The sequence below is a fragment of the Cinclus cinclus genome, chromosome 17 (genome assembly GCF_963662255.1).
Source record: "Cinclus cinclus chromosome 17, bCinCin1.1, whole genome shotgun sequence".
NCBI lineage: Eukaryota > Metazoa > Chordata > Aves > Passeriformes > Cinclidae > Cinclus > Cinclus cinclus.
In genome coordinates, this window is record NC_085062.1 from 13,764,172 (window position 1) to 13,791,088 (window position 26,917).

At 54.5% G+C, this 26,917-nt stretch overlaps 3 protein-coding genes across 3 annotated transcripts; 2 read left to right on the plus strand and 1 right to left on the minus strand.

Annotated features, from left to right (window-relative positions):
* Positions 1 to 1,628: 1,628 nt before the first annotated feature.
* Positions 1,629 to 5,080, plus strand: SLC7A4 (solute carrier family 7 member 4). Its single transcript, XM_062504343.1, has 4 exons — positions 1,629 to 2,625; positions 2,740 to 3,416; positions 4,171 to 4,279; positions 4,788 to 5,080. The coding sequence occupies exons 1-4, from the start codon at positions 1,644 to 1,646 to the stop codon at positions 4,979 to 4,981; spliced, it is 1,962 nt and encodes a 653-aa protein (XP_062360327.1). The 5' UTR covers positions 1,629 to 1,643; the 3' UTR covers positions 4,982 to 5,080.
* A 9,804-nt stretch (positions 5,081 to 14,884) lies between these two features.
* Positions 14,885 to 24,023, plus strand: P2RX6 (purinergic receptor P2X 6). Its single transcript, XM_062504300.1, has 12 exons — positions 14,885 to 15,009; positions 15,115 to 15,259; positions 15,447 to 15,518; positions 17,561 to 17,636; positions 18,053 to 18,146; positions 18,426 to 18,506; positions 19,229 to 19,370; positions 19,500 to 19,609; positions 20,943 to 21,036; positions 22,658 to 22,723; positions 23,407 to 23,484; positions 23,847 to 24,023. The coding sequence occupies exons 1-12, from the start codon at positions 14,885 to 14,887 to the stop codon at positions 24,021 to 24,023; spliced, it is 1,260 nt and encodes a 419-aa protein (XP_062360284.1).
* Positions 24,024 to 25,151: 1,128 nt separating this feature from the next.
* On the minus strand, positions 25,152 to 26,822 carry LOC134051120 (transmembrane protein 17B-like). The gene is made up of 4 exons (XM_062504671.1): positions 26,705 to 26,822; positions 26,295 to 26,398; positions 25,822 to 25,935; positions 25,152 to 25,412 (listed from the first exon to the last, which is right to left on the minus strand). Exons 1-4 carry the CDS (start codon positions 26,820 to 26,822, stop codon positions 25,152 to 25,154), a joined length of 597 nt encoding a protein of 198 aa, XP_062360655.1.
* Positions 26,823 to 26,917: the final 95 nt, after the last annotated feature.

The window sequence follows — 26,917 nt, forward strand, 5'->3', positions numbered from 1 at the left end:
CCCTCTCCAGCTCTCTTGGAACCTCTTTAGGCATGGGAAGGGGCTCTAAGGTCTTCCTGGAGCCTTCTCCAGGATGAACACCCTCAGCTCTTCCAGCCTGGCTCCAGAGCAGCCCAGGGCTCCAGCCTTTGGAATACCTCCATGACCACCCCGTATCCCGTTTCCATGCGGCTCCAGCCGCGCGCGCACTCCCGGTGGGGGATGCACACCCTGGGGTCGTGGGGAGCCCCGTGTCTGCCCCTCCCAGGTGCTGGAGCGTAGCTCCGGCACTCCCCAACCGCTGCTCCCAGCTCCGGGGAGACTCCTGGGGCTGGGGCCCGAGGGCCCGCCCTTCCGCCGGGCCCGGGAGGCGGAGCCGGGCGGCGGCGGCGGCGGCGCGGAGCAGGTGAGGCCGGGGCTAGTGCGGGGCCCCCGGCCGCCCTCGCAGGTGAGCGACCACCGCTGAGACCGGGAGCCGGGCTGGGACCGGCACTGTTGGGAGTGTCCCGGGGGAGCGCGGCCGGGACTGGGGCCGGGGCTCGCCGCCGCCCGGAACCGGCATTTTGGTGGGGCTGAGCAGGGGCGAAACTACCACCTCTCCCCACCCAGAATGAATCCAGAATCCCCACACACCCTTCTCGGTGCGGGAGTCCCCACCCTCGGTCACCCTCCGAACTCCGGGGATGCTCCGTGTCCATTGGGCACCGAGCTCCGCATCCTCCCAGCTGCGCTTGTTGCGTTTGTTGGGATTGAGGACCCCGGTACTGCCAACGCCTCCAGTCGCGGGGACTTGGGTGTGCAGGGATGGGAGTCTCAGCCAGCACGGATTGTGCACGTTGTCCTCCTGCGCTGTCATCGGCCCTGTCATTCCGTCATTTCCCAGTGGGCTTTCCACGACCTTTTGGCCTCTGAGAGGTGGACCCTGGAGCAGGGCTGCACCAGCCCTCCAAGAAGGACATGTTGTTCATGTAGGTGTGGGGCTTCTGGCACAGGAAGGAGGGGAACTGGGAGGGGAGAGAGTCCCCAAAGTCACCAATCATCCCATGGAGCAGCTGGGAAGCAGCACCTGAAGGTTCCTAGAGCTGTGTCCTCCCAGTCGTGGTGGCAGCTGCTATTTCATGGTGTGCTGGATGTTTCTTGGTCTGGCTGGGGACTCCCAGCCTGGGAGCTGCTCTGGACTTCTGCTGCAGCCTCAGCATCATGCCTGAGCTTTCCCTAGGGAAGCAGAAGGGTCCTGGGAGCTGGGAGATACTGCATGCCCCTGTGGTGGGGTCCTGGCACAGCAGGGTGAAGTTCATGTAGATGTTGGATAAGGTGGAGAGGAGGCAGCAAGGAAACTTTCATCAGTGCCAGAGCAGACTAGTTTGGGCTTTAACAGGGAGATGCTGCCCTGGGAGTGCTGTGGTTTGCATGGCACACTGACACATGTGCCTGTCCTGTGCCACCCCTGGAGGAGGACATACTCTATGCTGAGCTCTATGCTGGCTGAGGAGCCAGGGACACCTGGAATGTGCCCTGGTGGCTTTTCTACCCTGTCCCCAGCACCTGATACCTCACTGCCAAGCGAGTATTCACCCCTTCCTGCCCCTCTATCAGGTCTCCAGGCAGGATCTCGCTGCCAAGGGCCACTCACTTTGCTGAGGGCAGGCCCCACTGCCTCCAGGATGGCGAGATGGCTGCCCCGCCCCACCGACCTGACCCGCTTCTGCCAGAAGCTCAACCGGGTGAAGACTCTGGAGGATGACATAATGGAGACATCCTTTAACAGATGCCTTTCCACTGTCGACTTGACGCTACTAGGTATTGGGGGTATGGTGGGCTCTGGGCTGTATGTCCTCACAGGCACTGTGGCTAAGGAGATCGCTGGCCCAGCCGTCATCGTCTCCTTCATCATTGCTGGCTTTGCCTCACTCCTGGCTGCTCTCTGCTATGCTGAGTTTGGAGCCCGTGTGCCCAAGACAGGCTCTGCCTACATGTTCACCTATGTGTCTGTGGGTGAAATCTGGGCTTTCCTCATTGGCTGGAATGTGCTGCTGGAGTACATGATCGGGGGGGCTGCCGTGGCCAGAGCCTGGAGTGGTTATCTGGACTCCATCTTTAACCACAAGATCAAGAACTTCACTGAGACCCATGTGGGTACCTGGCAGGTGCCATTCCTGGCCCGCTATCCAGACTTCCTGGCAGCTGCCATCCTGCTGGTAGCCACCGCCTTCATCTCCTTTGGGGCCAAAGTGTCCTCCTGGCTCAACCACGTCTTCTCAGCCATCAGCATGGGCGTCATCCTCTTCATCCTCATTATGGGTTTTGTTCTCGCACAGCCCAAAAACTGGAGCACCCAGGAGGGTGGCTTTGCCCCATATGGGCTGTCGGGCATCATGGCTGGCACAGCTACCTGCTTCTACGCCTTCGTGGGCTTTGACGTCATTGCAGCCTCCAGCGAAGAGGCCAGGAACCCACAGAAGGCTGTCCCCAGGGCCATCGCTTTCTCCTTGGGGCTGGCCACTGGCTCCTACATCCTGGTGTCAGTTGTGCTGACGCTGATGGTGCCCTGGCACACGCTGGACCCTGACTCTGCCCTGGCCGATGCATTCTACAGGAGGGGATACGCCTGGGGAGGGTTTCTGGTGGCTGCTGGCTCCATCTGTGGTGAGTAGAGGCAGCAGCGGGAGGGAGCTGCCCACCCAACCTGCCTTGGGGGCTGGGAACAATCCCCAGTTTGGGTTTTGGTCTGATAGTCTTCCTTCTTCTACCTGTCCTCAGCAATGAACACAGTTCTGTTGAGTAATCTCTTCTCCCTGCCACGCATCGTCTATGCCATGGCCGAGGATGGGCTCTTCTTTCAGGTCTTCTCCAGAGTCCACCCCCGCACACAGGTGCCCGTTGTTGGCATCGTGGTCTTCGGGCTGCTTATGGCCCTGCTGGCCCTTGTCTTTGACCTAGAGGCCCTGGTGCAGTTCCTGTCCATCGGCACATTGCTGGCCTACACCTTTGTGGCTGCCAGCATCATTGTCCTGCGCTTCCAGCAGCAGAAGGGAGATGTCCCTGCACCAGTGGCCAGCAGCCTGCCTAACCCAGAGCCCCATGAGTGCCCGTCCGGGGGTGAGCTGAAGGAGTATGAGTCCTTCTCTGACAAGCTGCAGCTGGTGGACAGGAGCAAGAGCAAAGAGCAGCGGGAGCCAGGGCAGCTGAAGGCAGCATTTGAGCCCTACCTGGAGTTCCTCAGTGACTTCTACCCGGGTGAGGTGGTCACGGTGGCCGTGGTGACCCTGATGGTGTCTGCCATCTGCCTCTGCTCCATCTTAGTGTTTGGCAACACCCACCTCCACCTGCCCACCTGGAGCTACACCCTGCTTCTGGTCCTCTTCAGTCTGGGCTTCCTGCTCAGCCTCCTCCTCATCTGGGCACACGAGCAGCAGCACAGCACCCAGACGTTCCAGGTATGCCCAAGGCCCAAGCAGGGAATCCCTCTGCAGGGGTGAGGGGAAGTGGGAGCAGCTGTGACCTGCAGGGCTTCCAGGCACAGCACTTTGTTGAAAGCACCACAACTGCTGAAGGAGGAGGAGGGAGGGGAAGAGGAAGAGGGTGTTTGTGGACACTGGGTGTGGGGAGTGTTGGTGCCTCTGCTGCTACTCTGTGTGGCTGCTGGTCCTCAGGAAGGGACATCCCCAGCAGTTCTGTGCCCATCCCATGGGACCCAGGAATTGCTCATGTCCACCTTGGGCTCCCTTCTCTGCATCCCCATAATTCCTCTGCTCCTTTTCTGCCTTAGCTCCTTACTTTGGCTGCCCTTCTGCTATGTGATGGAGCTCATTTTCAGCTTCCAAACCACTTCTGTGCCTCCTGTGCTCCCCTGTTTTCAGCCCACCTGAGCCGTGATGTAGTCAGTGCGGCTTCATAACGCCAGTGGTGATACCACTTCCCTGCCATGCACCTGCCCTGCCTCCTCCAGCAAGGACCAACTGGCTCAAGATCATCCCAGGAGCTTGTTTGGTCCTCATAATAATGCCTGGCTCCCAGCTCCTGGCTCCATTGTTCCTTTTCCTTAAAAAAAAGTGCCACTTCTAGAAATCCTAAGGTGACAGTCCCTTTGTCCCATACATTTGTCATTGCTGTCTTTTGTCCCCTATGATTTTAAAGATGGAGAATATGGTCATGCAAGTCTCACCCCCGCCAGCTCCTTTTCTCCTGCAGATCCCCCTGGTACCCCTATCCCCCGCGCTGAGCATCATCCTCAACATCTACCTGATGCTGAAGCTCAGTTACATGACATGGCTTCGCTTTGCCATCTGGCTCCTCTTAGGTAAGTGCTCCCACGGCTGCTCCAGGAAGGGGGAACAGGGTTTGTCTTGGCACTCTCCAGCTGCCTTGGCAGCTCCTTTCCCTGCTTATGGGTCTATAAAGCGTATCGTGCCCCTTTCTGCCTCCAGTTCCCCTTTGGAGATGCAAGCTGAGGTCTCCTAGCATCTCCTGAGCCGCTCTGTTTCCCAGAGTGTTACAGCTTGTTCCTGTTAAAGTTTAGATCCTCATTAAAGTCCTGGGCCAGAACCACCCCTTGCTCCTGAGGCAGCTCCCTGGGGCTCAGGAAATCCTTCCCTTTCCCAGGGACTGAGGGTGCTCCCCATGCTCTTAACATGCTGCAGGACCCTTTTCCTCCTGCAAGCAGCTCAGTTAAGCCCCCATGATGCTTTAGCTTTTTGCTCCACTGGGTTGCTGGCCACATCCATGCCACATTCCACTGTGATGCCAGCCATGATGGTGCCAACAGCCAGGCTGTGCTGGAGCCCTTGCTGTCCCTGTCCCTGCTGCAGGCCTGCTCGTCTACTTTGGCTATGGCATTTGGCACAGCAAGGAGAACCTGCGGGAACCACGGACCCCGAGTGTCAGCGCCCGCTACGTGGTGTTCCCAGGTGGCAGCCTGGAGGAGAGGGTGCAGGCAGTCCAGCCCAGTTCCCAGCCTGCCACCAGGCTGCCAGACACCAACACCGATGACTGCAAGAGATGACACCCCTGGAAACGGGGGCACCTGGAGATGGGAGCATCGGAATCTCTTCCTGCAGTGAGGCCAGAGACCCACCCCACTCCTCCTGGTCCCTCTGACAGCAGAGCCACTGGGGCTGCTCTGGGTGTGGGGCTCCACCTGGAGAGAATGAGGATGCTCACCCTTCCCCGCATGCTTCTGACAGAGTATGGAGGGGCCTGCTGCCTCCCTCCCTCCCTCCCCATCCCCTGCACTCAGGAGCTGGGTCTTAGCCCAGTGCCTGCCTTGCTCATGAGGAGCCATGTCCTTGTCATGTCTCCCTAAGCACACCCTGGCAGTGTGTAGCACATCTCCTGTCTGCCAGTCGGGAATTGCAGAGGTTCCCCAGGGACCAGGACAGGCAGCCCAGTGCTGCCCATCCTGACTCTCGTCCTGATTGCAGCCCCCCTGCCTCCTGCAGAGTCCGCTTTGGAAGGAGGCAGGGGCCAATCATGCATCTCCACAGGAACCCCTGCCATCTCTATCCCCAGGGTTGCGCCCCTCAAAGGCTGGGGCTGAGGGAGCTGAGGGGTAGCTGGAGACATGACATGGAGAAGGGATATGGCCAGAGTGGGTGGCTGGACAGGCACCCCAGGAAAGCCAGTGGAGGCTATCACAGCAAAAGCCCAGCTGCATCTTCCCAGCTGTTGGAATTGGCTGTCTGAGGGGTGGTCTGGGGGCCATGCCTGCTGGAAGATAACGTCATGGCCAGGCTCCTGCCCCAGTCCTGAGTGGGGTAGGGGTGCTCAGGACCCCAGGTACATGGCCTTGTCCCTGGAGGTCCCCAGCGGCATCCCTGTCTAGTCTGTTTGGAGCTGGCTCCCCACTACTCCTGCACCCCAGCAGCACCACCTGCCCCACCACGGGGACTTAGCCCCCCATGATGCCTCTTCCAGGCTCTTTGGGACAGGCTCAGCAGGTATTGCCCCCTCCCCAGCAATCATCCCCATGCCCTGGGGTCACCTTCTGCAGCTGCAAGGGTGTCACGGGGGTGTCCCCCAGCAGCACTGCTGCAACCACCCCTGGCTGTTTTGCTCATGGGTAGCCTAATGTGGAAGAGAAGAGAGTTTCAGCATATTTTGGAAGTCAGTCAAGCATGAGGTTGCAAACTTGACAGGCCTTGGAGCATAGACACCCTGTTCCATCCTCATCTTCTGCATGCTGCAAGGAGCCGAGGACTGTGGGCAAGCTGTTCCATTACTTCTTGCTGGCCAGTCCTGGGAGCCCTAGAGAGGCTGTGGGGACCCTCACTAGGATACGCTGGCTCCAGTGAACCCCTCTGTCTGCCAGCACTGCTCCGTGACCCACCTTGTACCTGCGCCGCCCCCACTGGAGCTGTGGCCCCGCTTGGCACCTCTGTGTCATGGCTTGTGAGCAATGGGCTGATTTGGTCATCCTCATAAACACTGTTTCTGCAATGGTTCTGGCTGGTTGTAATCTTTGTGTCTCCAAGACTCAAGGTGGGAAGCTGTTTCCCAGTCAATGCTCAGGAAAGCACCCCCAGAAAGTGGGGAAAGGGAGGGTCATGCTACCCACTGCTACCAGGGTTCCAGTCATGAGGACAAGCTCCAGCCAGACCCACAGAAACCAGGACCCCACAGGGTTGGGGTAGGCTGGACTTGAGCCTTACAGTGCACAAATAACCCTGATATTGACCCAGACAGGACTGAACCACACTGTGAGCAGCACGGACAGTGTTGAGCCAGCACCAGGGCAGGGTCACTGAATCTGCCCAAGGTTATGAGCCAAATGATATGAGAACGTGCAATTAATGGGACTTTAATTATAACCCACAGTTATCCCCATCCCCGCACTGCTGTTCTCTAGGGAAGTGTTCTTCCTAAGATAAGAGTCCTTCATTAAAAAGCAGGTGTTCAACAGGCACCCAGGGAGGCACAGGCTGAACCCTCCTTAGTGATTCCGCTTTAATCTTGGTAATAAATCCATTGTCAGCAAGACAAAGGTGAGTAAAAAGATCCACAGGGACACAGGAGAAGTAGGGAGCCCAGTGCAAGGCTGGGAAAGGGCAGCCTGGAGGATGGGCTGAGGGTGACTTTTATGTTCCCCTGTAGAGGAAAGTCAATGGCAGTCACATCTGTCAGCTCTCCTAGCAGGGGTTACAGTCAGCCTTTTAAGCTGCAAAAGACCAAAGAGTTACTGAATGAGCCTTGTAACCATTGACATTTACTCTATTTAAAAACATTAATTTCTAAAAATGCACAGAAGTCGCTGTTTGTGTGTGGCACACAAAGCACAGGGTTCTCCCCAGCAGAGCAGGGCGTGCTGGGGATGCAGCCAGCAGGGTATTAAAGGATTGGAGTGGCACCTGGGAGGCCAGTGGGGCCTCTCAAGCACACTTGTGTTTTTTTTTTTTTTAACAGGATTACAAAATTGGTCAGTTCATGTCATACACTATCCTACAGCAGTAACATGCTCTGCACAGAACATGTATTAACTGATTCTTAATTGACTACTCATTAATGCACACGGAAAAAAAAGGGGGATAGCAGCAGCCACTGGTACCCAGATAGGCATTCTACAGGAATTTGTTCCTGAAAATTGTAATAGCAGAGAAAAAAAAACACTAAACAGCATCAGCAGGGCTTTAAGATGGCAGCCTGTAATTGTAAAACGCTGGCTGCCCCATCCATACCCTTGCTTCCAAACGGATGAAATGTAAAATGAAACCATTCCTATGTGCAGCTCCCAGAACCCTGTTTCATGGAGCTTCAGGAGCAGCTGCTTGCTGCTTCCCTGTAGCTGACCATACGCCCGTTTTCCAGAGCAGTATCCTACTCCAAATTAGCTTAAAAATATAAATAAAGTCCTCTATTTTCTGGGAGCCATGGCAATGGTGTAATCAGGTTGCAGGAAATCAATCTGCTTCCAGAGCTGCAGGGAGGTAAGTGGGTCAGTGCTGGAGTGGCCAGTGCTGGGGCTCTGGGAACTGGAAGGGCTTTATGAGCCATGTGGCAGGAGCAGCTCTAGCACACGTGCTCCGGGCTGGGCTAAGAGGGTTAATGTGAGTCCTGAATGATAATCCCCACAGACAGCATGGGAGTGGACAGGCAGCAGCCAGGGCTGGCTGAGTCTCCCCTGTGCTGCTGCTGGACTGGGAAGACTGGGAGAATAGCTGGCAGGGCAGTGCTGGTTTGTTGTGCCCTGGGAGGACAGTTCCCATAAGGCAGGTGCAGCAGGACAAGGTGGAATGCAAATCCAGAGAATTAACATGGGATCTGTACTCGAGAGAAAATCAGTGTTAGGGCTGCCACGTACCCCCTTTAAATGGCAGTGAGTAACTGAGCCTGTAGACCTTAGCCCCACGTACAGGTCAGGGATGCTCCAGGGATGGACACAAGGACTGAGCCAGTGATGATTTTGGAGGCTTTAGGGCACAGGATCACTGTTGCAGCCTGTACAGCCCCGTGGATGGGACCAGTGGGAGCTGCAGAGATCTCTGGGCTGCGGGAGCTCTTACTGGGATCACTGGGCTGTGGAACCTACAGGGATTGCTGGACTCCTGCTTGGGAAAGCACAGGGGAGCAGGAGCGCACAGTTTAATAACTGGAATAAGCAGTGCTTGCATATCTGAGCCCTGTCCATGCTGGAGGGAGGAAAAGGGGAGCCCCAAGCACTGGAAGGAGGTGATGGGTTGCACTCAGAAGAGAGCAGCTCCACGTCCTAATTAAATCACTCCCCAGCCTCATGTTTCTAAATTATCCCTCCCTGCTCCCCTTGCCACTGCTGTGAAAGCAGCAGAGATGAGCTGCAGGGCTCGGGGAGGCTGGCTGTAAGTAATCCTCTCATTATCCTGCCATGCTCCCCTCCTCCTCCTGCAGGCAGCCCGAGGATGAGGTAAGCATCACGCAGCATTCCAGGATGCCCGCAGTGGTGTTTATCTGCCCCTACCACCAGCCGGGGAATGGCAGGACGTTAGAAGATGGCACAAAGCAAGATGGTCTTGTTGTCCCCTTGTCACTGCACGATGTGCTGGTGTGGTCAGGCAGACAGGTCCCCAGGTCATTCCAGGAGTGTGCTGTGTCTCGGCAGTCGCTGCAGCCACAGCTCTTCCCCGTCTCAGCACTTTCCTAGGAACTGTCTAAGTGAGGGCACAAACACCAGGGCCCCATCCCTGTGGCAGAGGTTCCATTCGAACACCAGATGCATCTGCTGCATCTACTTTGGGTGCAAGGGAGGAAATGGCCATTTCCCCACATCTAACACATCACACAGACACAAAACTGCAGCTACTGGCCTCAATGATCTTAGCAGTTTTTTCCAACCTCAGAGATTCTATAAAAGGAGAATAAATCTTCCCCACATGCACGGGTGACGTGGAATGAACCAGTGGACTGAAACTGCCATGAGGGACATTTAGGCAGGAGACCCAAAATGTTTCCTGAGGCAATGACAGCTTGGCCTGAGGTTGTGAAACGTCTGTCGGATGCTGGCAGGAAGGAGCTGCAGCAAGCAGCTCCTCTGAAGCCAGGATGGCTGGTCTCTATCCCATACCTCTCTTGCTAGGCTGGAAGCATTCTAGGGCAGCACTGGGGGCTCCAGTCCTTGTTGGGACAAGAGCCAATGCACCTCTGGGCATGGCAGCACACTTGATATCCTAAAGGAGATGAAAGAGCTCAAGAAAAAATACCTGGAAAACACAAAACCCCCTGTTCTGTGTGGGGGGAGCAGCTGGAGCCATGCTGAAGGCTCCACTGCCCAGCCCTGCCTCCAAAGTTAGTAGCTGCTACAGCTAGAACTTTGGGATTGCCTGTGCAACTTACACCAGGGAAGTTCCACATAGAATCAGGCAGTGAGCTTCCCTGGAGTAGTAATGCTCATTTTCCAGAAAACGGCAGCTGGAGCAGTCCCAGAACACTGCAGCAAAGCAAACTGGCAGATCCTTCCAAAAGGTTACAGGGGATGAGGACAGTTGAGGCTTCAAAAGGCCAGTGAGCAAAGTGAGAGTTACTCAAGAATTCTGGAAAAATACCATTAGTGGTAATCAGTGTGGATTTGTGTAACCTCTGTACTCTGACTGGGACAAGACCTGACAAGAGGCAGCAGTGCTGGTGTGCTGTAACACCTTCATGAGGCATCCAACTGCTATCTGGCACTTTTGCAAAGAAAACAAAAAGGAACAATATGGAATTGACACTTGGACACACACAAAAAAGGGTCAGTACTAGAACCATCGAATCCCTTGTGAACAGGGATTCAGCAAGTCTTCTGGTGAGTTATTCCGAGATTGGTTTCCAACATAGAGAGAACACAACTGAGTTTGGGGAAAGAGGAACAGTGATTCCAGCTGGGGAGATCAGCAGGTAAATCAGGACTAACTGCTTTTTCAGTATTACAGAACTACAGTTCTCAGAGTAACTCCTTACATGTTAATTCCTCACAACCTTTGGCAGCAGCTGCCAAAGCACAGCAAATCCCTCGAACTTCCCAACAAACCTCCAGGCCAGCTCCAGCTGCCTCTTCCCTTTTCTCCCAACAGTCCTCCAGGAAGGCAAATCCCACATTTTTCTCCCTTAATTCCAAGGTCTGTGTGATCCCAGGTCATAGATGACTCTTGGACAGGCACAGACACAAGGCCAACAGCACGTCAGCTTCATGTGAGCTCTCACAGCTTAAGAACAGGAGTGAAAACAATTCCCTGCTCAAAGCCTTTGGCCGAGGCAGCTGCCCATGGCTATGGAAATGGCTGCAGCTAATTCTAAGTTTAATCCAATGTTTACTGCTATAGCCATTCCAAAATTTCCCTGAAGAAAAAAATATGTGAAACCAAAGAGTATAACAGTTGAAAAGAATCTTGGGTCAGTTCATGTACTTCTCTGCAACTGTCTGTATTACCTCTAGATGATTAAAACTACATCTTTTACTACCTCATTTACCACAAGCCCAAAGCAGAAGCTGCCAGACAGTGAAGCATCTATGTTCTTTGACCTCAGGTTGCCAAGACAGCAAAGAGGGACTGAAAATCCAATCACCATGACAAAGCCAGGGACTGGTGCTCACAGTGCTGCTGTGACTTCGCTGCTTGTTCACCCGCTGGTGGAGTCTGAAAGCTGAAACCAAGCAGCCAGGGAGCTCCCACAGCCTCCTGGTCCTGGAACCCCTCCCAGGGCCGCTGGAAATCAGTATAGGTTTGCTCATCAAGTGTTCTGTGAGTTTCCAATGGGGCAGGAAAAAAATGAGGGTGTCAACGAGGATAAATGGAAAGGAAACCATGTCCATACCTGAAGACGAGACAGCTGGGGAGAACTGTTGGACTGAAAAATGAACAGGAGGTGAGAAGGACGGGGTGGTGACAAGCAGCCACTGCAACCTTCAAAGGTAAACACAAGGAAAAAAAGCAGCACGGAACTTGGAGCAAACAAGGTGGATGGCTGGGCTGTTCCTAGTGGCTAGAAATGGTGAGGATTAAGGTTGTTTTCTGTGAGCCAAAGAAGCCCACTGAAGACATGAAGGATGTTCAAGGAGGAGGCTGTAGCAGGTGAGATGCGTGAGGACTGAGGATTGTAAAGCAGTGGAGTGGATGTTGAATTCTGCATGAAAAACATCACCGGGGAGAACATGGATCTGGCACACAGCATGGGATGTGGCATGACAGAGAAAAAAAAACACATGCCTTTCTGAGTTTGTACTCATCAAAGCAGTGCTGGAAGCAGAGGGATTTGGAGCACAGCTGCAGGGTGAGACCAGGAGTGGGGAGATCTGTGAACCTTCATCCTGGAGATACACACGGCTGGGGATGTCCAAGGACAGCTGTAGATAGAAAAGGTGAAGCATGTGCCAGGAACGTGCAAAAAGGAACCTAAAGGTTGGAAGGTTAGGGATGAGTGATGATGTCACAAGAAAGAGCAAAGGACAGGGGCTTGAGCCCAGCAAAAATGAGCCTGATGACACCAGTGCAGATGAAGGCCCAGGGAGCAGTAACTGGGTGGCATCACAGAAGTGCTGTGAACACAGGGATGTGCAATTAAATAACAGCTGCTTAAAGTCAAGAACCAAAAGAAAAGAGCAGTAAGAAGGCTGAGACCAATAAGAAAAGAAATATCCAAAGTCACCAGCTGTGACAGCTCCAGCTGGTCTGTAGCTGCACAGGTTATTTGGTCCAACAGACACTGATTGGACCAGCCTATCCATTCGATAACAGAGGTAAACAACTCCCAGGTATGAAAGTGGTTGGCTGAACTCAAGCTCAAACAAGCTTGAAAACAAGGGGACCCCAGCGAATCCCTTTGAGCCATGAATCATTGAACCATATAATTGGCCAGTAAGTGGGGCAGAGCTAAGACCCTTAACCAATCACGGTTGTATGAGGAATTCAAAGCTCCTATAAAAGTGGTGTGCATCACTAAATCTCGGCTGTTGCTGCATGATCTTGGTTCATGTTTTTGTTGCTTTTCTCTCTCCAACATCAGCGACAACCAGCAAAGGGAGTCCCCAAATACAGGCTGACATAGGTGTACATAAGTATGAGATTCCCCTTCAAAAATAATTTCAAGCTTTGCCAAGAAAGCAAACAGTGGATACAGTTTAAGATATTTCATTATGTTTTTTAAAGGATTAATTTGTCTTTCCATTAAAATGATAAAAAATACTACTGCTGTAACTATTCACAATGCAGAGCAAAAGGTTGTGGCCCACTGTGCCTGACAATGTACCTCCCTGGGCATCACTTCAGCCTGTAGCTTGTGACTGAACCTGGTGTGAGTGCCCCTTTAGTTTACTCATAGGTGCTCTGAATCCTGAATTCAATAATTAAGCCTGTATTTCCCCAAGTATCTTCCTCTCTGTCAGTGGCAATTCTAATTTCAAAAATATTTACAGTTAAACAGGTGCATGGCCATGACCTTGTGATTATACAAAATATACTACAAAATCAATTTAATTTTTCTATCCATGGATATCAGAGACAGGAAAAATAACTGGAATGGACCTCATAGAACTACTCCAGACAAAATAGGCTTAATAGAAAGGTTTATCATCAAAAATGTCGTGGTTTGAAAGACAGGTGTTTGCTAAGGAAAGCAGAAGCTTCCCTTTGGAGTGAAAAAAAAATGTGATTCTTCCAATTATTATAATTTTGGAATTAAGAGAGCTCTCAGGCAAAGATATGGGGGCAGGAATAACAGTTCTTTACTAGTATATCTAACAAGACAAACAAGAACAACAACAGCTATGAAATTACCCACAAACAGAACAGTAACTCAGTCCCAGTGTTTTTTGGCTGCAGGCACCTTTTCCCTGAGCTGCAGTTCCCGGTGCTGGGGGCGGGCGGGTCCCGCAGAGCTGCAGGAGGGCTGGGGGTGATGGCAGCGCTGTCCCAGGGGGAGAGAGAGATGGAGAGAGAGCCCTCCGCTCACGGTGTCGGTCCCAGTGCTCAGCAGAGTGCTGGATGGTGGGAGTTCACAGCGAGAAGACAGCCGGGCAGGGTCCGATGGTGGTTTCCCGACGCTGGGATGGAGGACAGGCGGCGATCGTCCTTCTCGTCCGAACTCTGCGGGGGAAATGGGGAGAGCCAGAGCCTTCCGCTTCCTCTTCTGGCTGTTTGAATCTCGCATGGTTTCCCTCTTCTCTCTCCTCCCCCTTGCCACCAGGGCCCAGTCAACAGGTATCTTAGCATGACAATGGGGAAAATTCCACAGAGGGAAAAGGGAGAGAACCAACCCCCAACAAAAAATTAGTAGGAAAGACTGTACTCTTATGGTCAAAACTGCACATTTCTAAGATTCTGTGCCTGCTGAAAGCAGCTTCAGGTTGCACTACCTGACATGAACGTACAGAAGATTTATGATTTCTTCCTAAAAACATTAATTTAAAAATGTGGAGATGACACAAAGGAAACTTCTCAGCCCAAGAGGCAAGAGGTGTACTGACCCATTTACACATCTTCCCACTTGCATGCAGGGAAGGAGATGATTCTGGTTTCTGAGCACTTCAAAGTACTGTGCTAGCAAATCCCCTCTGCTGGCTAACATCACATCTCATATGGCTCTGGTAGGCCCCCAGATTTCCAGCAGGGCAGGCTGGAAAGGGCCCTTGACATATCCTTGATGTAAAACTTGGGTTGCTCCAACATCCAGAGGAATGGCATCATTTTCATTAGTGGGAAAGACAAATTGTATATCCCTTGGTCACAGTTGGGGGGGGGGTGGTGGTGGAGGGGTGGTGGTCTGTGCTGGTTTAGCATAGGCTGGGAGAGCTGGGAATGTTCAACTGGAGGGGAGAAGGCTCCAGGGAGAGCTCAGAGCCCCTTGCAGAACATAAAGGGGCTCCAGGAGAGCTGGAGAGGGACTGGGGACAAGGGCTGGAGAGACAGGACACAGGGAATGGCTTTCACTGCCAGAGGGCAGGGATGGATGGGATATTGGGAAGGAATTGTTCCCTGGCAGAGTGGGCAGGCCCTGGCACAGGGTGCCCAGAGAAGCTGCGGCAGCCCCTGGATCCCTGGAAGTGTCCAAGGCCAGGTTGGACAGCCTGGTTCCACGGGCTTGGAGCGGCCGGGGATGGTGGAAGGTGTTCCAGCCCATGGCAGGGGTGGAGCAGGATGAGCTTTAAGGTCTCTTCCAACCCAACCCATTCTGCGATTCTCGTTGTGCGGAGGGCCTGCGGCGGCAGAGGCTCACCCGGCCTTCCGGCACGCCCCGCAGCCGCTGCGACCCTCACCCGAGCGCGGCCCTGAGGCCCGGCCTGCCCCGCCATGGCAGCGGGGAGGGCGGGGCTGCGGGAGGGGCCGGGCTGTGGCGGGGAGCGCGGGCGGTGGCCCGGGGCCGCTCTCCTCGCCGTGCCCGCCTTTCCCTCCTGGTACCGCTATCCTCGCCTGCTCCCCCTTTGCCCTTAGTGCCGCTTTTCACCCCCCCCCCCCCCCCCGGTGCTGCCATGCCGGGCCCACCCTGCGGGTCCCTGTTCGACTACAAGACCGCCAAGTTCTCGGTGACGCGGAACCGGCGGGTGGGGCTGCTGCACCGGCTGCTGCAGCTAAGCGCGCTTGGCTACCTGCTGGGGTAGGGAGCTTGCCCGCGGGGCGGCCGGTCCCTGCTGGGTTAGGGGCTTCCCCCCAGCTCTCGGGCCCGGCCGGGGGTCCCTCAGAGCCCCCCGCCCGTCCGCAGGTGGGTGCTGCTGCTGCGGAAGGGGTACCAGGAGCGTGACGCGGCTCCGCGCGTCGCCGTGGTCGCCAAGGTGAAGGGGGCGGTGGCCGCGGAGGCCGCGGGGCGGCGGCTCTGGGACGCTGCGGATCTCACCTGGCCCCCGCAGGTAACGGCCGGGCCCCGGGCGGGAGCAGGGAGGTCACGCATGCGGTCAGTTATCTTGGCGGGGGAGTACCACTGGCCTCCCAAAGCCCTGGCAAGGCCGTTGGTGCCTGTTCCGGACACCCATGGTGTCGCAGGGATGTGCCCTGGTTGGGTCAGCCCGCCATTGACGGCACCTTCTTGCTTCCCAGGGAGAAAATGTGCTTTTCTTGGTGACCCATTTCACCGCCACAATCCAGCAAGCCCAAGGCACCTGCCCCGAGGTGAGTGAATGAACCTGCCCCAGCCCATCACGGGGTGGGATGGAGCCAGTGGTCCTGCTGCTTTGTGAAATCCAGTGGAAGACCAGATAAAAGAGAAAAATGGATTTATATTCCCATGAAACCTGATTCCCCTCATTCTCACTGCTTCATAGCGCTCCCCAGCATATCTGCACTTGCTCTGTCCTATCTTCATGAGCCAAGAGATCTACTAGAACTGTTTGTGGCAGCCAGGACAGGGGCCTCTCCAGTTCTGAGCTCTTTGTGTGGTGGCATTGTATGACCATTCCAAGTTTTCTGCTGCCCTTGAACAAGGGGATGACTTGACACAGTTTCCATGGATATCTCTGTCATGTTTCCTTGATAACTCCCTGCAGCAGGACTAATGTCCATCTTAGTGTCCTTTTTTTAGGAGGAATGGAGCACAAGGTCTGGATGGTTTTCCAGCCAGCCAACACTTAATGGTATATGTTTTCTGGGAAAAATCTTCCCGTTAAGGCTGGAGTCAGGCCAGCTCCTCTGCTGCACTCTCCCAGGCTGGACCCCACTCAGCAGATGGGAGCCAATGTCTTTTAAGCTGAACCACTACTGGCACTTTGTACCTAAGCCTAGCACCAATTGTCCTAATGGTCTCTTCAGCTCTTGCTGTGGCCAAATGCTGCAGGGGAGGAGAAATACCAGGTCTGGGTCAAGGAAAATGGCACCAATGATCCATCTTTAAAATGCTGAGAACTTCTGAAGTCCCAGCAGGGGGGAAGACAAGTGTTGTAGGGTATTTTGGGGTTCTCACAGGCAGCCACGGGCACCTCTAGATGCTAGGTTTGCAGTGTGCAAGCCAAGGACACACAGAGCTGAGGATTTCATTCTGTTCCAGGTCTGGGGGGTGTGTGGGTGCCTGTCCCAGCCTACACCCTCTGTTGGTCTCCAAGAGTTCCTCAGTTCCTGGCACTGGGGCTGTAGATAACATTCATATTTGAAAAGCTTTGAATATTTAGCAGTGGCAGCTTTTGGCTTTGCAGGGAGTTTGAGCTGTCTTAATATTCTTGATGACTAGAGTATTTGGTGCTGGCAAATAAGTGTGTCTGTAGCCAGAGTCAGCACCGAATGCGAGCCGAGCTGTTTCAGCAGTTGTACTTGCACTTAAACTCTTTGCTTCCTTTTATTCCTTTATGTTTCAGTGTTTGTGTTCCTTTTTAGACTACCAAGTTCCCTCTTTCCCATGCCTTCTCTTCCTCCCCTAAATAACCCCTTCCCTAAACACCTTGTGCAATCCCCAGATGATCTCCTGCATCCCATAATGACTCCAGACCCTTAGGGAGACCCCACCCAGCCCAAAGATGCTGCTCCTCAGATCATGTTGGTGGGTTTTACACCATGAGAGGCTGAGGCTGTCCTGGGGCAGCCCAGGGAAGGCATGAACAGACCCCTGCCTCTGACTAACTGAGGATTCCCCTCCTGCGTTTGGGCCTCTGTGCCCCCCAGAGCTTGGGGAGATGGGTTTCTGAAGAACTGAGCTGGTGACTCCTGTCATGGCCTGGAGTAGCTGGGGGAGGTGTTAGTGCTGTTTCCCCAACTATCATCATTTTTCTGTGTTTGAATAAGAGGTCTTTACTGCTCCTGACAGTCAGTTAGGTCCAGAGTAAGGGTGAAGCTTCCCCCATCTCTTGTAAAACTTGTGTTATGCTGGATTTAGGATCTATTAAGCTCTCACCCAGGGAATTCATTATGGTACTTTACAAGGTGCTTAATGTTATCAGTCATTAGGGCCCTCCTGAATCTGTCCGTGCTGCTTCCCAGTTCCATCTGAAAGAATTGAGGTAGCTCCTGAGGCTTCCTCTGCCACTGAGCAGCAGGACACAAGTGGTCTGGAGAGGAAGGATTGCCCCTTGGACATGCCTCTGTTCTGAGTGGCTAGATGCTGGTGAATGTTCACCTCTAACTGTTTGGGAAGCACTTGGAGAAGCAGGAGCAGCAGTGCAGCAGCAGGGGTGAGTGACAGCATGGTCTCAGGTGGCAGTGACAGCACTTCTCTCTGTCCCTCCCAGAGCCCCTCTGTCCTCGACGGGATGTGCACAGAAGATGCAGATTGTCCCATGGGAAGCCCTGTGGTTCATGGCAACGGTACTGGGTGTTTTGCTAAAGAGACAAAATTCTAGAATGATTTGGGTTAAAAAGGAACTTAAAGCTCATCCTGTTCCACCCCCTGCCATGGGCAGGGACACCTTCCACTATCCCAGGTTGCTCCAAGTCTGGTCCAGCCTGGCCTTGGTCACTTCCAGGGATCCTGGAGCAGCCACAGCTTCTCTGGGCACCCTGTGCCGGGGCCTCTCTATACTCTCATAGCTAAGAATGCCTTCCCAATATCCCACCGAAACCTGCCTCTGGCAATAGGAAGCCAGACCCCCTTATCCCAAGTCCTTCTCCAGCTCTCTTGGTGCCCCTTTGGGCACAGGAAGGTGCTCTAAGATCTCTCCAAAGTCTTCTCCAGGTGATCAACACCAACTCTCTCAGGCTGTCTTATATTATCTTGTTTCTAGGGGTAAAAACTGGGAAATGTTTAATGTTCAACACCACCCATTCCACCTGTGAAATCTATGGCTGGTGCCCTGTGGAGAATGACACCCTGCCCAGGTAATCACACATGAGGAGACAGCAGATATCAGGAGCTTTGGCTCCCTCCCTCTGTGTCACCAGAAGTCTGATCACACTTGCCCAAGGGGCAGCCAGGCTTAGGGAGACCTCTAACATTGACCTTCTGGTCAGTTTAGCTCAGAAGACTTCACCCAAGAGCATTTCTTGCACCTGTCCATTGTAGCCAAAATCCTGGGGTTGCAGGAGAGACTGCAGAGCTTGGGAGATGGGGCCTTGGCCACTGTGCAAGGCTTGACTTTGTTGGTGGTTGTTTTCTAGGAAACCTCTTCTGGCTGAGGCAGAGAATTTCACTATTTTTATAAAAAATACTGTCCACTTCACCAAATTTAACTTCTCCAAGTAAGTACAGTACTTCCCATCTGAGCTGAGCATGCAGCCTGGTCCAGCCTTGGCACTGAGCCTGTCATGGGGCTGAGAAGCTGAAGCACTCATAGGGCCAGTGGCAGGTGGTGCTGGGGCAGTTAGGGCAGGACAGGTGTTGAGGTGAATACAGCTCACTTCAGCTGTGCTGGGTGTGCAGCTCTTAAGAGTGGTGGGTTGGGGACACCTCAGAGAGAGGGACTGGTGTCCATCTGCCCATGTAGAGTACTGCAGAGAGCTGGACAAGGCTAGACATTCCCAGGCTCTCATTTGGAAGTGAAATTAATATTTTTGTCTTCTAGGCCTTACGAAGTGGTTTCACAGAAGGCAAGTAAAGAGCTGCCCTGGCCCCACAGCCCAAGGCACACTGACTGTGCTGCCTTTCCATGGCAGGGATGTGGCATGAACTGTCCCTGCTGTTGCCCCTAGCAGTGACTAGAGCTGGGTGCTGGGAAGAAACAAAGGAGAACGAAGAGGCATAAGGGAAGGCCATGCTATAGAGGATAATTCCATGTGAGATTCCTCTGGGCTAATTTTTATCTACCCTCTCTCCATCTGAGGCTTTAGGCGAGGCATTGACTGTCCCCCCCACCAATGCAGGAGCACTGGTGGGCCCAATCCAATGAGAGGGTCCCCTTTGTAGTCCCACAGCTGGGCTCCATGACCTCCCACACCCCTGCCACCTCTCTCTCCTGTCTCAGGTGCAACACTTTACAAACCACTGATCCCAGCTATTTCAAGAGCTGCACGTATGATCCAGTCTTCAACCCCTCCTGCCCTGTGTTCCGTGTCCATGACATGGTGGAGGCAGCTGGAAAGAACTTTGGAGACCTCGCACTCCTGGTACTTTTTTTTTAATGTAACTATGGAAGATGACTCAAAATTCCCCAAGGATCTGAGCAAGAAGCAGAGGACTGACCTGAAATGCTAATCTGATCCCATGCTTCTCCTGGAGTAAAATGTGTTTTGCAGGGGGGAAGCATCAGAGTTCTTATCGAATGGGACTGTGACCTGGACCACCCTGCTACCCAGTGCCAGCCACAGTATTCCTTCAGGCTGCAGGACACAGTGTACAATTTCAGGTGAGGATGCTGGGACAGTGGCCACACAGGCCTGTGGGATCAGCAGATGGCAGTTGTTTGAGATTTCAGTTCTGATTAATGCTCTGAAAGGAGTAGAAGGGATGGGAAGTTTGCCTCGGTCAGTTCACAGATGACACTGAGCTGGGTGGGAGTGTGGATCAGCTTGAGGGCAGGAAGCCCTGCAGATGCATCTGGACAGGCTGGATCCATGGGCTGACGCCAATGGTGTGAGGTTCAGCAAGGTGCCAGGTGTTGTCTTGGGGTCAGAACAACACCGTGGAATGCTCCAGGCTGGGGACAGAGGGTCTGGAAAGCTCCAGACAGAAAAGGGCCTCAAGGCGAACATGAACCCAGGTGTACCCAGGTGAGCAAGAAGGCAAAGGGCACCTGATCTGTGCCAGCCCTGATGGGCAGCACAGGGGACAGTACCTGTCTCCTGTGCAAGCACTGCTGATGCACCTCCAGTCCTGTCAGCTCTGGGCCCTTCATGACAAGAGAGACCTGAAGAGGTTGGAGGGTGTCCAGGGAAGGGAATGGAGCTGGGGAAGGGACTGGAGCTGCAGGAAGGGCTGAGGGAGCTGGAAAAGGGGCTCAGGCTGGAGAAAAGGAGGCTCAGGGGGGACCTTGTGGCTCTGCACAACTCCCTGACAGGAGGGGACAGCCGGGGGGAGGGGGAGGGGGGTTGGGCTCTGCTCCCAGGCAACAAGGAAGTCTTATTGGAGAGAATGGGTTGAAGTTGCACTAAGGTAGTGTTTAGAGCGGATGTTAGAAAAAAATCTTTTCACTGGAAGGTTGTCCAGCCCTGGTACAGCTGCCCAGGGCATTGGTGGAGTCCCCATCCCTGGAGGGATTTAACAGCTGTGTAGATGTGGCACCTGGGGCCATGGGTTTATGCTGTGTTAATTGATTTGGTCTTAATGGTCTTAAGAGGCCTTTTCCAATGATTCAGTGATTCCAAGGCAACGGGAAATGGTAATTCGGGGCAGGGCCTGTCAGTACTGGGATGCTGTGGCAATTTTCACACTTTGTAGTTCTGTTGTGTTTGGAGGTGAGCAGGGCATTGCCTGCCTGAGAGCAGGGACCTCTGACTGTCCCCACCTGAACTGGGCACACTGAGAGCTGCATGCTCCCAGTGGCCCTGACTGGGTGCTGAAGGGATACTGATGCCCTGCTGTTGGTGCCAGTGAGTCATCGCTGCAGGTGTATGTCCAGTTCCCAGCCTGGAGGACACCCAGGAACCCACAGGCCCAGCAATCCTTTGGCATTGGCATCCCCTTCCCTCCCTGCCTTGCATGGAGCTGCCTTTCTGAGCCATGCCCAACGTCTCCCACAGAACAGCCTCCTACTACTGGGGCTCGCAGCGGCAGCTCTACCGGAACCTGCTGAAGCTCTATGGGATCCGCTTTGACCTCTCCGTGCACGGCCAGGTACTGTGAGCTTCTTAGCCCCAGGGCTGACTCCTCACACCACTGCTCCCACTCTGCCCCCATGGTTTCTGCTACCATCACTTCTCCCTACCCGGGTGAGCTCTTCACCTCTTTTCGGAGTTTTCTAAGCAGAGCAGGAGTAAACAGTCTCTCCCATTTGAAGAAAAACCTTTTGGTAATGCCCTGAGGATGGAGATTTCCCTCTCTGAAGGTTGGGGCTCTGAAGTGTTCAGTAGGCAAGGTGAGCTGGTCTGGGCTTGCAGATGTCTCTCTCTGAGGGTCTTATGGTGGGAGCACCATGATAAAGATCAATCTGATCTCTACTGAACCTGGACAATTAATCCCTTCTTGATTAAAAGTACCCTCAGGGGGAAGTGGTCTGGCCTGATCAAGGCTGAGCATGCGCCAGCCATGTGCACTGAGAGCCCAAAACCCCCCCATGTCCTGGACCCATCCCCAGCAGTGTGGGCAGGAGGTAAAGGGGGATTTTGTTTCTCTACTCTGCTCAGATGCAGTGCTGCCTCCAGCTCTGGTGTCCCCAAAACCAGAAGGATTTGGAACTGCTAGAGTGAGCCCAGAGGAGGCTACAGAGATGCTCCAAGAGCTGGAGCCCCTCTGCTCTGGGACCAGGCTGAGAGAGCTGGGGGTGTTCACCTGGAGAAGAAAAGGATCCAGGAAGAGCCCAGAGCCCCTTCCAGTGCCTAATGGGGCTCCAGGAGAGCTGGAGAGGGACTGGGGACAAGGGCTGGAGGGACAGGACACAGGGAGTGGCTTCCCACTGCCAGAGGGCAGGGCTGGATGGGATATTGGGAAGGAAGGAATTGTTCCCTGGGAGGGTGGCGAGGCCCTGGCACAGGGTGCCCAGAGAAGCTGCAGCTGCCCCTGGATCCCTGGAAGTGTCCAAGGCCAGGTTGGACAGGGCTTAGAGCAGTCTGGGACAGTGGAAGGTGTACCTGCTCATGGCAGGGGGTGGAATGAGATGAGCTTTAAGGTCTCTTCCAACCCAAACTATTCCATCTTTCCATGATTGTTGATGCTACTCTCTGCAGCATCACTCACAAACTAAGTGCTTAGCTTTCCAAAGAGGGAGCCTGTGCTGAGAGCCCTTCCCACATGGAGACATGTGCAGAGCAGGTTTTTCTTGCCCAGCCGTGCCCTTTGCACCTGAAGAAGGTGAAGCACACAGTGCAGGACAGGGTTCTAGGCTGAGAAAGCAGGTCCAGGAGTTGTGGGGTAGGAGAGAACAGCCGGAAGAGAAGCCACCAGACTCACTTGTGAAGGGAGGGACACATTGCATCAGGGTTGTGTTTGCTGGAATGTGGTTACGTGGGTGGCAGCTGCAGCAAGAGGGTGATTCCCGCTGTGCCTGCAGGAACAGGTGGGTCACAGTAACCTCTGCTGCTTCCAGGTCATCAGGCACCTCAGTCCCTTCTTTGACAGCCAAAGGGGGCTGGAGTCAGCACAACAGCAGTTCCTACAAATGGGCAGGGGAAAATGTCCCTGGATCCTTCCAGCACCTCCTGTCTTTTGGGCATGCTCCCCTTCAAAGCTCAGCCCACAACATTCTCACCCCTCTGACCACTCTCCACTCTCTCTCTTACCCTCCACTGTTTCTCATCAGGCTGGGAAGTTCAGCATTGTTCCTACTGCTGTGAGCTTTGGCACCAGCATCGCCTTCTTTGGTGCTGTGAGTACTCCAGATACACTCTTTTCCTTTGATCCATGGCTTGGGATTTGCCACTTCTCAGTTGCTTCCCTGCCTGCCTGGGCACAAGGCTTCCTTAGTGCCAGCCAGAGGGGAGATGGTCTGGCAGGGTGTTAGCTCAGGTCTCCCTGTGCCCATTGGATTGGGTGTGATTGACCCTGAGTGCTGTCAGGGTCACATCTCATGGAGGTCAGGTTTTTGTGTGGATCCTGGGACAGACCATCACTGGGATAGTGCTGGCAGAAGAGAGCAGCTCCTCTCTGCTTCTCCTCTGACTCTGAAGGGAGCCAGCATCCTGTTACTGTGGTGGGGCAGTTCCTTTCAGAGCCCTTCTGTGGCTCTTCCCTTCCAGCAGAGTAACAGGGAGGTCCCCCACCTACCCCTCTTTCCTCCCTGACATGCTCATCCCTGTCCATATGTGACTGAGGATGCTGGAACAGCCCTCCCTGTCCATCCACTGCAGTCTGGGGGTGTTGTCTGACCTCCTGTACAGCTCCTGGGACCAGGTTGGGTCAGAAAGAAGCCAGTGGAGCTGGCTGGACGCAGGGCTGGCTCACTGGCCCAGCAAATGCCCACAGCTGGCTGCAGGGCTCAGTGGGAGCCAGGATGGAAGGCCAGGCATTCCTGTGGGAAGTTTCCCATCTTCAGTGTTTGTCTGTCTCCAGGCTACGATGGTCTGTGACCTGGTTCTGCTCTACCTGGATGCAAAGGCTGACCTTTATTGGAAGGAGAAGTTTGAGGAGGTAAGAATAGGGGCACATGGGAGAGAGATGGTTTTGACATGAATCATTCTGGATTTGATGATTTTCTGCCCTTTGGTTAAAACTCAGTTCCCGAGATCAGGGAAAAGCCTGGTGGAACAGCTCTTAGTCTCCAACTTTTGGGCTTGGTTGCCAGACTGAACTGGAAGAGTGATCCAGCAGGGAAAGTTGCACCATGACCTCAGCTACTGCAAAACATCCATCAGTGGGTCACCATGGGGATCTTAGCTGGAAAACTGACCCAGCTCTATGCTTTTTCACCCTCTTCCAAATGGAATCTGTTGAGAGCTGCTGCAGAGAGGCCAGCTCTTCAGCACAGATTCTGGTCTTTGGTTCATTGACAGGTTTATGAGCCAAACATGATTCCATTGTGGGAATCCACTGCCCTGGTGAATCAGGGAGTCACAGGGAGGCCCCTACAGACCAGGAGAGCTAGCAGCCGTGTCTCAGGTCATCTCCAGCTTTGTCTGACCAAGTCTTTGGAGCCTCTGAGGACTGAGCTCCCCCATCTCTCCTGGTGAACCATCCCAAAGCTGCTCCATCCTATGGGGGGCAGGGAAACTTCCCTAATGCCTGATCTTGAATTCAGAGTGGAGTGGGGGTCCTGAACAGTGAATCTGGTTGCATGGAACCAAGCATAGTTGCTGAGGCCTGCCTGGGCTGCCTCTCTGCCTGTTGTATACTGATGTCCCTTTTCCTTTTGCAGGCAAGACCCCCTAAAGGTAAGCCTGATGCCACAGCTTAGGGACATCAGGAATGCTCCACCACAAATGCCCTTCCCTCCAGAGCCACCTCCAGGTGGATATGATGGGGACATGGCTGCAGCCCTGGTGGAGGTGGGCCAGTCGTGGCCCAGGTAAGCACTGCTGGGGTTATGATCTGCCTTTCCTGGAGAGGCACTGGCAGCAGTTCTTGCCTCCTGGAGCATAAAGCCATACCGGGGCTCCCAGCACAGACAACTGGTGCCCAGGCAGAGCTGCCTGCAGAGCTGCCCCAGAACCAGAGTGTGGTGGGGAGCAGCTGATCCTGCTTGGCAAAAGAGACTTAAAACATTTTGCATTTCTCCATATTCCAATGGCCATGGGCCTTGATTTCCCTTGAAAAACAATGTAATGCAATGTAATAAAGCTGTTCTGGAAGCGGGAGGAGGTTCTGCTCTGTCTCTAGCCCTGGAGGGACTGTAAGGTTGTGGAGTGCTGCTCTTGCACCTTGTGGCACTCTGCATCCTTCCAGCTGGGATGGCTCCATGTAGGCCACCTGGATTCTCAGAAGCTCCCTGGGAAGCTCAGGGAGGGTTTAGGAGCCAAGCTTAAGGTTCCAGCCCTGGACTGGTACTTCCTAGGAGTGTGCAGTGGCTCCTGCACCCTGGTTCCTGCCTCCTGCCCAGGCTGATGCTCAGCAAGGACAGGCACAGCCCTGGGGTGAGCTAGAAAGTTTCAGAGGTGCTGACCCCTCACTCCCACTGTTCCCAGGCTGTGTTGGCTGTCGCAAGGCAGGGATTAGCTGGGTGGTTGCCTGCATTCTGCTCTGGGGGCTCCACGAAGCTCAGAAACAATGTCTGTAGGTTCAAGAACTGTTTAATGCTCCCTGCCAGGACCAGCTGTGTGGGGTGGAGGAGTCCTGCAGCATCATCCCATCTCAGCTGCCTGTTACCCTGTGCTCCCCAGCTTCAGCTGGCCCCTCCCACACTCCTGGAGCTGCCGCAGGTAGAACTGTGCTGCCAGCTGCTTGGTCATGGTCCTCAGTGCCAGGAAGGCAGCCACAATCTCGAGGAGGAGGAAGGCCAGTAACAGGCTGTGCATGGGCACCTCCAGTGGCAGGTGGATGACCTGGCTGTCTGTCAGCAGGAAGAGCAGGAGGGGCAGCTGGATCAGGAAGGAGATGAGCAGGAACCCAGCCAGCTCGGGCACCTGCAGGATCAGAACCTACTGAGATAGGGCAAGGAAGCAGTGGTGGGCTGGGGGGAACCTCTGTGCTCCTGGAGTTTCCTGCATCAGCCTCTGCTGGCCTTGGCACACAGGGACCAGGGACATCCCTGCCACATGGAGCTGTAGTCAGGTGCAATCAAACCCCCACTAAGGGTTGCTGAAGGGTTACCCAGGAGAGATAGAGCAGGAGGGCAAGTGGGTCCCCTTCATTCCCTCTCTCCAAGTCAGGTCTGCACCCACAAGTCTCTTCTGGGACAACTCCAGGTAGAACTCCAGAGGAAGGACAGTCATGGGCACTTGGGTCCTAAGTGATGGGAACTTCCAGCTTCTCCTGCTGGGCTGGTCCTCATTGAGCACAGGGGGCTTTGTGGCTAGGGCAGACAGTGCTTACCTTCTCCTGGAGGTTCCCCAGGTAGCCCAGGTAGAGGCGGGAGCCCTCAGCGAGTGAGAGGATGAGGAAGGCTGTGACCAGCAGGAACTGGTAGTGCCAAGGCAGCAGGTGGTACTGTAATGGGGGCACAGCTGTCCATGCCTAGTTTCCCTTTCCCTGCTCTCCATGCCCAGCTCCCTGTACCCTCCTCTTTACACCCAGCTCGCCATGCAATGCCAGCTCTCACCATGCTGGCGCCCAGCTCTTCCTCCTCTTCCCCCGCCATTTTAACCATTCCTGCCTGGAAAGTTCATGATTTCCATCTCTAGCAGATGGAGTCGAGCAATATTTTCTCATGGGGGTCAGGGCATTTTGTGGATCCATTAATTCTGAAGAGGCTCCTCTTTTCCCTGCTCACTTTTTCCCCCACCCAAGCCCAGGGGAACTTGGTAGGAGTAGCTCCCCCCATCCCTACGTGCCCCATGGGATGGTACCTTCAGATGCAGCATAATCCCCTCAGCCAGGAACCAGACAGGGAAGTAGTAGACGTTGAAGTAGAGCATAACCTGGAGGGGCAGGCTAGACAGCACCTCGTGAGCTAGGCAGGACAGGCAGGGATGGGCAGGCTTCTCACCAGCTCTGGGCCTCCCCTGCCCAGGGGGAACACCCCCCCCCACCTCCCCCCCCCAGCTTGCAGAAGGGAGCAACTGACCCTGGGTCCCACAAGCAGGTGATTGCAGCAAATGTTCTTATTTTTGTTCCCCTCCTGGGGGGTGGGGTGGGTTCAGGGACCCTTTGGGTGCTGCTGCCTCAGAGGCACCCAGGTGCTTTGGTGATATGCTGAGCAGGGTCACGGTGAAGCCCCTGTTCCCAAGCCCCCTCTGCAGAGCCCTTCTGCCCATACCTGGCTGGTAGGTGTGGGCAGTGCCACTATCCCACGTCTTGTTGTTGATGAAGAGGGAGCCGCTGAAGGCCACCAAGCCCCAGCGCAGGCTGGGGGGCAGTGGGGTGAGCGCAGCCATGGACAGCAGCTAGCTCTGAGCTGCTGCCCCTCAGCTGGGATTAGTCAGGAGGGAATCAATGAGATTACAGGCCAGGCTAATGCGCAGGGCCACAT